Consider the following 12,528-nt stretch of genomic DNA (forward strand, 5'->3'; position numbering starts at 1 on the left):
GAAAAGCAATAGGGCATAATTGAATTAGAAAACATATCAAAATGGAGACAGTTAAAATGTAATGAAATCCAGACGCTTTGAAATTACTGCTTTCATTTACACACATGTAGCAGAAATGGTCCCTAGTCTCCTTCGAAGACCATACTTGTGTACAAGGCCCATTTTTTACTCTACACACAAAAAAAATGATTTCTGTGAGCACATCTGTTGGTTAAGTTTCTCTTCAAGTATAGACTGATGTCTTTTTGTTATTCATTCTTGGAGGCAATGTTGTTTCAAAACAACTTCTTTGACCTCCATTTTACATTTACAAACCCTTGCCTTTCTTTTTTGTTTGTTTTTGTTGTTGTTTGTTTGTTGTTTTTTGTTTTTCAAGACAGGGTTTCTCTGTATAGCCCTGGCTGTCCTAGAACTCACTTTGTAGACCAGGCTGGCCTCCAACTCAGAAAGCTGCCTGCCTCTGCCTCCCGAGTGCTGGGATTAAAGGCATGCGCCACCACGCCCGGCTAACCCTTGCCTTTCTTGACCTCCCTAAATTAACCTATGTTCTGTTGTTTGTACAGTTTCCATATTGCAGTCTTCTGCTTGTTCCTGGGTTGTCTTTGAGACATTTACTCTGTTTTTATTAATGTTGGCACTACCTACTTGGTCTTAGGTTTATGCAACACTCCTCACAATGACAAGAGAAGGAAATGTTTATTGACATAAGTTATATATTCTGAGCTATAAGACAAGTCTCCAAAACAAAACAAAACAAAAAAAGCCAGGCACTTGTGGTGCATGCCTTTAATCCCAGCATTTGGGAGGCAGAGAAAGGCAGATTTCTGAGTTGGAGGCCAGCCTAGGATACAGAGTGAGTTCCAAAACAGCCAGGACTACACAGAGAAACCCTGCCTCAAAAAAACCAACCAACCAAACAAACAAACAAACAAAATAAGACAAGTCTCAATGAATGTAAATGAATCTAAGTTATGCACATGATGTTTAAAAATGGAATTAAATTAAAAATCAAGGACAGATAACTGTATGACAATATATTAATTTCCCTGTTCCTAGGAAAAATAGCTGAGAAAGCAACAGAAGGAAGGAAATGTTTTTTGTTGCTCTTGATTCTAGTATTCAGTCCTTCACAGCAAGAAGAGGTCATGGTGGGAGGAGCTTGGGACTGATGGCCACACTGTCTGCAGAAGCAGAGAGAGAGTGACATGCTCATTTTCAGCTAGCCTTCTCCTTTTTATGTAGTCTAGGATATCGCTTTCAAGGTGTGTTTTCTCACCTCACTTAACCTCATGTAGATCATCCCTTACTGACACATCCAGAGGCTGACTCATCTAAGAGATCCTCATAGTCATGGCTAGAGGCTCCTCTCCCAGGGGATTCCAGATCCTGCCAAGATGACAATATCATAAACACGTTTACTAAGATACTGGAAACGTGAAAGTGTATGAGTAATAAAATAACTGAAATTGTATGTTTGAGTTATCCCTTTATGGAATATAATTTTCTGTTACTCAATGTCTTAGAGTGTTACTGCTGTGAACAGACACCATGACCAAAGCAATTCTTCTAAAAGATGAGATTTAATTGGGGCTGACTTGCAGATTCTGAAGTTCAGTCCAAGATCATCAAGGCAGGCGTGATGGAGGAGCTGAGAGTTCTACATCTTCATTCAAAGACAAACAGGAGAAGACTGGCTTCCAGGCAGCTAGGACAAGCCCACACCCATGGTGACACTCCTACTTTAACAAGGCCACACCTCCAAAGAGTGCCACTCCCAGGGGCAAGCATATTCAAACCACATTTGCCTTGGGATAAAAATAACAGTTGTGAGGGGTTGGGGATTTAGCTCAGTGGTAGAGCACTTGCCTTGCAAGCCCAAGGCCCTGGGTTCAGTCCTCAGCTCCGGAAAAAAATAAAATAAAAACAGGTGTGAAAGTTGTCAGACCAATTTGAAGTCATTTGTATCAGACTCTGGCTAGATGGAACTTCAAGGCCAAGAATGGAGGTTGTAGCTGTGTTGAGAATCCCTCCTTTCCCTTCCACCTTCCTGGCTTCACATTCACCTCTGCTAAATCTATTTCATGTGAGTGAGCCATGCCTCTCCACAGTAGACACAGATTTCCATCCTGTGTGGAGTGTGTGTCAAAAACCCATGTTTGTGTTTTGTGTCTATGTGAGTTTATGTCTCATGTCTGCTTTGGAAGCCAAAAGTGGAGTCTGAGGATGTGGTGGTGGGTGTGGCCATCCACACTTAGACTGGAATGGGGATCCTGGAAATCCTTGTATTGGCCTCCTTCTTTTAGACCCTCTTTTTAGAAGACGTGAATTAAGGCCATCAGAGAAAATAACCAACCATTTTGTGTTGGCCAATATCCTTTAGATTCCTTGGGCAGGAATCCCACAGAGCATGGAGACATTTGGAATTCAGGATTTCATAGCCAAATGTTAGATGCAAGCTTATCTTCTACTTTCTCCCAGAATTTTCCTCAGCACCACCTGTGTTTCAGGTGGCTACCATGTCTTACGTCTCAACCCCACAGACTCCACAAGAAAAAAACTACCCCTGTCCTGATCTGGTTGTCTCCCCTACTAGAAAATTCATTGTCCTCCATGACACTGACAGGCCCAATGTCTAGCATGAATACATCTGCAACTTCAAGTCTTAGATGTCACTCTTGTCTACTCACTGGTGTAGGCAGAGACTCATTCTTCCTTCTCATTATCACCTGTCCTGGTGTGATTTGTCTAGGAGTCATGAAGTGGGTTAGTGCATTTATCTCATATATCCTCTACAGGCACAAACTGCAAGTCTGATAGCTTTATAGCACTAAGCCATCTCTCCAGATGGCTCCAGAGACCAGAGTCATGAGATCTAGCCTGACACTTGGGAACTCCTTTGTCTAATTATTTTCTGTCTCATTTGCTTTTGAAACTTTTGTTTTTCGTTACAGCATCCAGAAGTCACAGTTTATGAGATGGTGTGACCCTAATGTCTTGTCTTCCAGCCTTCCCCTTTTGCCTAAGATGTCACACCAAGTCAGTATGTGCTTATCCTGCTGAGGAAGCTGTAGAAGATATCTGGTTACTACAGCAGCATTGTAGGTGTTCCCTGGTCTGCTCATGTCAATGGATCAAGAACCCATTTTGTAGCACTCAGATTTTACACACTTGACTGGACTCAGATTTTACACAGGGTGACTACAGAGCCACGACTCTGGGGAAACCATGCACTTAAAACCCACTACACAGACAGTGCTGTGCCACAGTTGCACTGGATGCTGCAGTAAGCATCTTGGATGAGTCTGTTCAGGGCCTTTGTCCCATTAAACCCACAGGAGCTGCTGAGATGAACAGTGCAAGAAGGCTCAACAGATCAAGCCGAATTGGAATCCCTCATGCTGAAGTTCCACGTGACCAAGCCATTTTGCAAAGCTCCTCCACTAGTTTATTTTCCCAGACTCCTTCCCCAGAAACTCCTAGTTCACTCTCCATATGGACCTCAGGGTAACAGATCAACACATGAGATTTTTCTACTAGAAACCTGGAAATCTTCTGTTGCATATAATGATCACCAGGCGGCAACAGGAGTGTAAGGATAAAAGCAAACACAAAGGGCTTCATTGCCCCTCAGTTGTCCACAGACTCATCTCCATTACTGTACCAGTATCAGCAAGGAGAAAGAATGGAGGAGTGGAACAGAAGAAACAAAATGAAGGCAGCTGGAGGAGGAAGAGGAGGAGGTGATCAAGGGTCCCCTTACCCCCAGCAAGGAGATGATCACAGTTTTAGTGATTTTTGTTTTTCTAAGAACAAGACAACTCTGCTATGAAATTCCTTTGTAAGTTCAATTAATTAAAAAATCTTTTCAATATATGACATCAATTTTTCACTTTGTTCATGATCTAAGAAAATCCATTCCATAATACTATCTTCCCTTTGCACAATGAATACAGTAGGGGAACGAGTTGAAGGTAAAATGAACAGAATACAATCACATTTAGAATCAACATGATCCACATATGCCTCTTGTAGTCTTTGTTCTAGAAGAGTCAACTCTTTATACTTTAGCTGACAGACATTTTGGACTGTTTAAATTTTCCTTGTATCATTTGAAACAAATTACTTAACTCATAAGTACTTAACCCAATTGTAGACCTCAGCCAGTTAATATCTTCCATTAATTTTTGAAAATCATTAAGAGTTTGCAATTGGTTCCTATGAAACCATACTTTTATTTTTTTAACTTTGCAGGTTTTTATTCAGATGAGATGCACAATCCATCCATGCATTCGAGAGCCCTCTTCCTCCTGCTAGAAGTTTGCCTTCCTGGTCCTAGTCTGAGTATCTTCTGGGCATTGGTCTCCTCCCCGTGACTCTTGGGTGTCACTTTCACAAACAAGTTTTTGGAGAACAAAACTCTGAAGAACTTTGGGTGGCAGTTGGTGCCGTCAACATTCCAAATGTCAAGGTTGGAAAGCCAACAGACCTGTAGCGTGTCCTCGTTCTGCGGCAGTGGGAGGCTGACTTGCAGAGGACCTAATGTGTCCTCTTCCTCCACGGAGCTCCTGTTGACACAGGTAGCTTCATGTTCAGCCAGCTTTCTGATGGGAGCCACGTGGCAGGTGTTGTATTTACAGCTGGCCATCTTTTTGGCTTTCTGGGGTTCTTCTTCCTGCATGACGCCAGGTGGTACTAGAATCTGCTGGGTGGGATTCAGTGATGAGGATTATAAGGACAAATTTCTATGGATTCTGGCTCCATTGGGGAGTTGACTTGAAACCAAGTGTCCTGCTGCCCAAAGTGTAAGTGGTACACCTCGCAAGGAAAAGCCTCTTCCTGTGAAAGATTGTGCTGTCTTCTGCTAAGCTTTGGCTCTTGGGTCTCTGGAGTGAACAAGACATACAACCTACAATGTCTTATTAAAAATGTTTCATCTGAACCTAATTTCCTTTGGATAGAGGATACAATGGCCAGGGACTGGGAATGTAGCTGGGTGACAGAGCACTCCTACAATGCACAAGTCTCTCAGATAAAACACCATTAAATAATGGTCGGATAAAGGCCATTTATCTATATTGGATTCTTCTTAGGATATATACATTTGAACACAGGACAGTTTGGAGACCAATAACAAATTTTTGAACGTTGTAAAAATTTGCATCATTTCCTCAAGGAAAATTATGACTCTGTGATATAGAGGACATTCCATCTTGGCTGATGTAGGAAAGGGCAAAATGCTATGTCTATTTTTTTTTAAGAAAGGGTCTCTAGTAAACAAAAGCTGGACATGAAGTCACTGTATACCTATACTACATACAACTCTTGATTCTCCTGCCTCAAATTTCCAATTACTGTAATCAAGGCATGCACTACTATACAAACTCTTAAAACTTTCTGAATGTACAGTCCTGTGGTTAGAATATGCTTGGCCCATGGGAATTGGCACTATTAGGTGTGGCCTTGTTGGACAAAGCAAGTGACTGTGGTCTATGAGGTCCTATGCTTAAGCTCTGCCCAGGGCAAAGGAGATCCTCCTCCTGGCTGCCTTCAGATTATGATGTAGAAACCTCCTTTCAGTACCATATTTGTCTGGAGACTGCCATGTTTGCACTATGATGATAATAGACTGAATCTCTGAAACTATAAGCCAGCTCCAATTTTTCTGTTTAAGAGTTGCCTCAGTCATGGCATTTCTTCACAGCAATGAAACCCTAAGACAAACCCCAAATACCCTATATATAAAGAGAAATACAATCAGCATAGAAATTGTTAACAACTTTAAATCTAAGTAATGATACAGAGGTGAGTTCTTGACTATTTCAAGTTTCCCATAAGCATAGAAAACTTCATACATGTATTTTTCTAAGTAGTTTCAATTTGGCTATTTTGGTTGTTATGAGAACACCACTCAGACAGTATATGGCCAACTGAAAAATAACTCCAGCCAGCTCTGAGTACATTCAGTTATTTGGGACCCAAGTATACCTCCAAGCATTTAGAGCAAAACCCACATTCTATTACCTTGCTCAACAGCTGCAGGGGGAGCTTTTGTCCAAGCAGGAAGTTTAAAAGAAGCCAAGATAAGCAGGTAGCTGGACACAGGCCATTTAACATATGCCAGGATAAATTATCAGAGACATTTTGACCTCCATATCCTAGAACAGAGTTGGGTAATATTCCATGAGATTCTCCATCAAGGAAATTCTAGCCAAACCTGAAATGACCTCAGCAAGACTAAGAGATGGAGGATCCTGTAGACTTCCTTGTCTTATCACAAATGTGTAGTTTATCTTCAGATGTGGGCAGAGGGCAAAAATAATCAGTTTTAATTTTTAAAAATGGTTTAACCCCTTAGAAAGTACTTATTCATCAATGACTGTATTTTTAAAATCTCTACACAAATATTTAATGGACTCACAATTCAAATCCTTTAATGTTCCTTCATTTATTAGATGTACCCAGAATGAAGTTATTTAAAATTTAACAATGAATGAATGCACGTGGCTTTCCTAAACCATCTAAAGTACAATTATCTTTTCATAAGAGTTGCAGTAATGTTGATGAAAGCAAGAACACTGTAGAGGCCACTTTACAGAACATGAGTACTGACCAAATACTCGCAAGGATTTTATTATCTATTATAACTCTGTTGTTACAGCTTTGGCTGGTGCTGTGCTAGCCATTAACAAATTATACAAAAACAAAGTAAACATCCAGTCTAATATCACAAGAGCAGTGGGATGTGAATGGTGACAATGAAGTCATCGCAGGTAAACCTAGTTCCAATAACTGCCCTCCCTAAGTTGACTGTCCTGGCTGACTAATGATTGATAAATTAAGATTATACAACTAACAAGAGAGTAAATCAAAATAATGCTGGCTCCCCTGTATTTATGACATTTAAAGACATTCTCAACAGAGTACTTCCTCTGAATAGACTTCCCACATTCACATTTTCAAAGGGTTTGTCCCACTAGGAATATATGAATACTATGACGTTGACCAAACCAAAAGGCATCCTAAAGTTCTTCCCACAATCTTTTCAGTCATAGACTTAAGAATATGAGTGCTCTGATCTTCAGTGAAATTTTCATACAAAGGCTTGTCCACATTCCTTACATGCACAGGACTCCTGATGATCATGGATTTTCTGATATTGTGTAAGCTCATCATTGACAATAAGGGCTTTCACAGCCTTTGCATTTATAGGGTTTCAGATCTACCTGTCCTCTCTGAAGAGCTTTAAGAGCTTTGCTATTTCTGTTATGTTTCTACATTCCTTGTATTCAAAAGGTTTCACACCAGCATGGATTCTTTTATGTTGAAGAAGACTTGATCTCCAATTGAAGTTATTTCCACATTCTTTACAGTGACAAGGTTTTACACTGGTATGAATTCTCCAATGTGCATGGGAGGATGAACTAATTCTAAATGTTTTCCCATACTTCTTATATTCATAGGGTTTCTCACCAGTATAAGTTTTCTAATATACAGGTAGCTTAGAATTATTGCTAAAGGCCTTTTCACATTCTTTATATTCATAAGGCTTCTACTAATATGAACTCTAGAGCCCAACCAGCTTCATTTTTGACTAAAGGCCTTTATACATTCTTAACACTGATAAGGTCTCTCATGAGTGTGAATCACAACTGTGAGTTCTCTCATGAATTCTAAGACTTGGACCACTAACAAAGCTTTTCCACATTCCTTGCAATGATAGGGATGCACATCAGTATGAATTCTCTGAGATTGAATAAGTTGGCACTAAGTCTGAAGGCTGACCAGCACTACTCACATTCAAAGGACTTCTTTCCAGCATGAATGTTCTGGTGCCTAGTAAGCTGAGCCAGAACAGTGAAGGCCTTTTCACAGTCCTTACACTAAATGAGTCTCTCATCAGAGTCAATTTTCTGATGTTGCATGAGATTTGAACAATTAAAGGTTTTCCCACACTCATTACATTCATATTGTTTCACAGCAGCATGAATAACCCTATGCCAAACAAGAGTGAAAACAAGCTTGAAGGACTTCCCACATTCCTTGCATTCAAACATTTCTGACCTGAATAAATTATTTTATGGCTCTTAAGATGAAAGGCCTCTCCACACTCTTTACCTTCTCACCATTATGAAATCTCTGGTGGCGAATAAGATGTATATTAAGTCTAAAGACTTTTCCACATTTATTACAATCGAAGGGTTTCTTTCCAGTGTGAATACTCAGGTGCTCAGTAAAATTTGAACTTCTACGAAAGAATTTCCCACATTCCTTGCACTGATACGGTTTTTCACCAGTATGAATTCTCTGATGTTGATTAAGTAGGGACTGAAGTCTGAAGTCTGACCCACACAGCTCACACTTGAAAGGTTTTACATTAGTATGAATACTCAGATGCTCAGTAAAATTTGATCTTCGACGAAAGAATTTCCCACATTCCTTGCATTGGTATGGTTTTTCACCAGTATGAATTCTCTGATGTTGACTAAGTAAGGACTGAAGTCTGAAGGCTGACCCACACAGCTCACACTTGAAAGGTTTCACATTAGTGTGAATACTCCGATGTTCAGTAAAATTTGAACTTCTACGAAAGAATTTCCCACATTCCTTGCACTGGTATGGTTTTTCACCAGTATGAATTCTCTGATGTTGATTAAGTAGGGACTGAAGTCTGAAGGCTGACCCACACAGCTCACACTTGAAAGGTTTCACGTTAGTGTGAATACTCAGATGCTCAGTAAAATTTGACCTTCGACGAAAGAATTTCCCACATTCCTTGCACTGGTATGGTTTCTCATCAGTATGAATTCTCTGATGTTGACTAAGTAGTGATTGAAGTCTGAAGGCTGACCCACACAGCTCACACTTAAAAGGTTTCACATTAGTGTGAATACTCTGATGTTCCATAAAATTTGAGCGTCGACGAAATAATTTCCCGCATTCCTTGCACTGATATAGTTTCACATCAGTATGGATTCTCTGATGTTCAGTAAGGTGGTACTTACGTCTGAAGACTGACCCACACAGATTACACTTGAAAGGCTTCTCATCAGTGTGAGTTTTCTGATGCTCAGAAAGGTATACCTGAAGCCTAAAAGCCTTCCCACATACATGACACCCAAAGGCTTTCTCACTGGAATGAATACTCTGGTGTTGGATATGGTAGGAACCATTACTGAATATCTTTCCACACTGTTTACACTCAAATGATTTCTTTCCATTATGAATGTTCTGAGGCTGAGTGATGAGCTGTGCTAGAACAGTGAAGGCACTGCCACATTCTTTACACTGAAAGGGTTTCTTGTCATAATGAACTTTCTGATGTCGCATGAAGTTTGAGCGCCGATTAAAGGCTTTCCCACATTCATTACATTCATATGGTTTCACACCAGCATGAATAATCTTATGTTGAACAAGGCTGGAGCCATGCTTGAAAAATTTACCACATTCATTACATTCAAAAGGTCTCTCACCACTGTGAGCTTTCTGATGTCTTGTAAGATGCTGTTGTAATCTGAAGGCCTTCCCACAATCCTTACATTCATAGGGCTTCTCTCCAGTGTGAACACTATGATGCTGTATAAGAGTTGACCTACAACCAAAGTACTTCCCATACTCTTTACATTCATATTCATTGTCTGTATTGTGAGTTAGAGTGTGGCAGGTATAAGTGAGCATTTTTTCCTTGTTACTAATCTTTTGATCAACATCTCCTTGACAACCCTGTAGTCCCGTGAATGTACTATAGCTGTGGCCATTACTAAAACTGGAGCCCTTGAGTTCAAAAGTTTCACTTATATGCTTTATGGTCTGTTTGGGTAAATTTATAGTATATATGTGGTTGTCTGGAGATATTTGTTGAGCTTCATAATCTGATTCCAAATCTGAAAAAAAAAGAAGAAAACAAGAGCATTTTATTTTTCTGTATACAAAATAGCCTGACTCTAAAGCATTTTCCGAGAAGCTAAACTGTAGCAAGGAGAGAAACAATAATGATCTTTTCCTTAAGAAAATACTCCTTACAGTAGATCACTTGGAAATGGAAGTGTGTCTGCTCATCGAGACTATAACTAATTATACTGAAATTATCTAATGTGATTGGTTTTTTTTTTTTTTTTTTTTTGCATAATACACACTTTGGGGTGAAGTTTTTTTGAAGCAACTAATGAGAAAATAACACATCACACTAATACAAAATATATGTCATACATTAAGAAAACTGTCAGGAAACTGAAAACCTCATAAAGTGTGTGTGTGTGTGTGTGTGTGTAAACATCATCTGTGGTGGTGGTAATTCAAATGGTAATAATACCAGCAACAAGGAACCAGAGTTACCAGGGTCATGAGTTCCAGGCCAGCTTGAACTATATACTGAAACTCTGATAAAAAAGGAACAAGCTAAAAAGAAAACAGAAAGCAAGCAGGAGAGAATTCATTGTAATTTTTTAAAAGAGTAAGTAAGGCTCTCTGGCCAGTGAAACAGGTAGGCTAACTTCAGAACCTTACCTACCTTTCCTCTCCTCCAAATCCAATCACCTAATCTCATCCCTAGATCTGTACCAGACCACCTGCTGTAGCCTCCCTGTCTCCACCATGCAGCTGTGTATCTCCAAACTTACTTTTATCCATTCACTGCTTGATCCCAATGCACAATTCCATCAGGTATGCCCTGGAAGTTTGAAGGTCACTCTAGCCAGTGAAACAGGTAGACTAACAAGCAGCTCTTTACCTCTCCTTGATTCCTCCAACTCCAATCCCTAGGCTCATCCCTAGCTCTGCAGCAGATCACCTGCTATAGCCTCTCCTCACTCTTAGACCCCATTCCCAGGGGACTAAGCAGATCTAGTGGAACACCTGCTTTCCTCCTTCTTGTGGGATCCTTCAACACTCCTAAGTGTCAGGTCCTGATACCTAGAAACACATTTAACCTAGAACTCTGAGTGGCAACATCTATCAGGACCCCTGAAGAACTTCCTACCAGGCAACACACAACCACCACACTTTCCTAAGTACCAAAGAAAGCAAGAAAAAGCAAAGCACGCCCAACAAAGACAAGACTAGATATCAGCACCTAGAATTGTAATTTTCCCAAACTCAATGTCTATCTGCCATATTATACAAAAACACCATACCAGTCAGGACAGTATGTGTGCACTAAAGCCTAGAAACCCACTATAGCAGAACCTGAGTCATGCAACACAGGTGAAGCACAAGAAAAGGCCATTACAATAGCCTTTATTACTATGATAGAAGCCATTATTGAGGAAATGAAGAAATCCTTTTAAATAAATCTATGAAAACACAATTCATAAATGGAAATCAAATAATTAAACAATTCAAGACCTCAGAGTACAAATAGACTCAATAAAGAAAACCCAAACTGAGGGACATCTGTAAGTTAAAAGATTAGGGACTAGAAAAGAAAACTTGGAGGAGAGTTTCACAAACAGAATACAAGAGAGGGAAGACAGAACAGCAGACATTGAAGATATGATTGTAAAAACAGATACCTCTGTCAAAGAAAATGGCAAAGCTAAAAATGTTCCTATATGAATCATCTTGGAAATCAGGGACACCAAGAAAAGACCATATCTAGGAACAAGAACAGAGGAAGGAGAAGAAACCTAAGTCAAAGGCAAGGAAATATTTTCAACAAAATGATAAAAGAAAGTTTCCCCAAACCGGGCCTGGTGGCGCATGCCTTTAATCCCAGCACTCGGGAGGCAGAGGCAGGCGGATTTCTGAGTTCGAGGCCAGCCTGGTCTACAGAGTGAGATCCAGGACAGCCAGGGCTACACAGAGAAACCCTGTCTCGAAAAACCAAAAAAAAAAAAAAAAAAAGTTTCCCCAATCTAAAGAATGAGATGCCTAACAAGGTACAGGAAGCAATCAGAACACCAATTACACTGGACTAAAAGAGAAAGTTCCCTCAGCACATAATAATCAAAACATTAAACATACAGGACAAAGAAAGAATATTAAAAGGTGTTAAGAGAAAAAGACCAAGAAACATAAAAAGGTAGACTTACTAGAATAACATGTGGCTTCTCAATCGAGACTTTAGGAACTAGAATAGACTGGACAGATGTACCACAGACTCTGAGACCACGGATCCAGCCTAGACTAGTATATCCAAGAAAAATTTCTAACACCATAGACGGAAAAGAGACATTTCATGATAAAATCAAATTTAAGCTATATCTATATACAAATCTACCCTATAAACGTTACTAGAACAGTGATTCTCATCCTTCCTAATGCTGTGACCCTTTCATACAGTTTCCCATGTTGTGATGACTCCCACCACAAAATTTTATTACTTCATAACAATAATTTTGTTACTGTTATGAATCATAATGTAAACATCTGATATTTCTAATTGTCTTAGGCAACCCCCTATGAAAGGGTCACAAGTTGAGAACCACTGAACTAGAATGAAAACTACAGATTAAAAAAGGTTAACCATACCCAAGAAAACACAAGTAATAAATAATCCTAGATTAGCAAATGAAAAGATGAGAAAGATACACC

At 39.7% G+C, this 12,528-nt stretch overlaps 1 protein-coding gene and 1 pseudogene across 6 annotated transcripts in view; one reads left to right on the top strand and one right to left on the bottom strand.

Moving 5' to 3' along the window:
* On the top strand, window positions 2,220-3,172 carry Vmn1r-ps87 (vomeronasal 1 receptor, pseudogene 87; annotated as a pseudogene).
* Window positions 3,830-12,528, bottom strand: part of Zfp850 (zinc finger protein 850) — a 29,740-nt gene continuing 21,041 nt past the window's right edge. For 5 of the 6 annotated variants that reach the window (XM_030241930.1, XM_011250405.3, XM_011250406.3 and 2 more), the window contains one exon: window positions 6,589-9,881. In XM_030241930.1, coding sequence (XP_030097790.1) covers window positions 8,071-9,881 — 1,811 coding nt within the window. In that variant the 3' untranslated portion in view covers window positions 6,589-8,070. Of the gene's footprint in view, window positions 9,882-12,528 lie in introns of all 6 variants that reach the window. The other variant, NM_001254951.1, reaches the window with a different exon arrangement.

The sequence above is a fragment of the Mus musculus genome, chromosome 7 (assembly GCF_000001635.26).
Source record: "Mus musculus strain C57BL/6J chromosome 7, GRCm38.p6 C57BL/6J".
Classification (NCBI taxonomy): domain Eukaryota; kingdom Metazoa; phylum Chordata; class Mammalia; order Rodentia; family Muridae; genus Mus; species Mus musculus.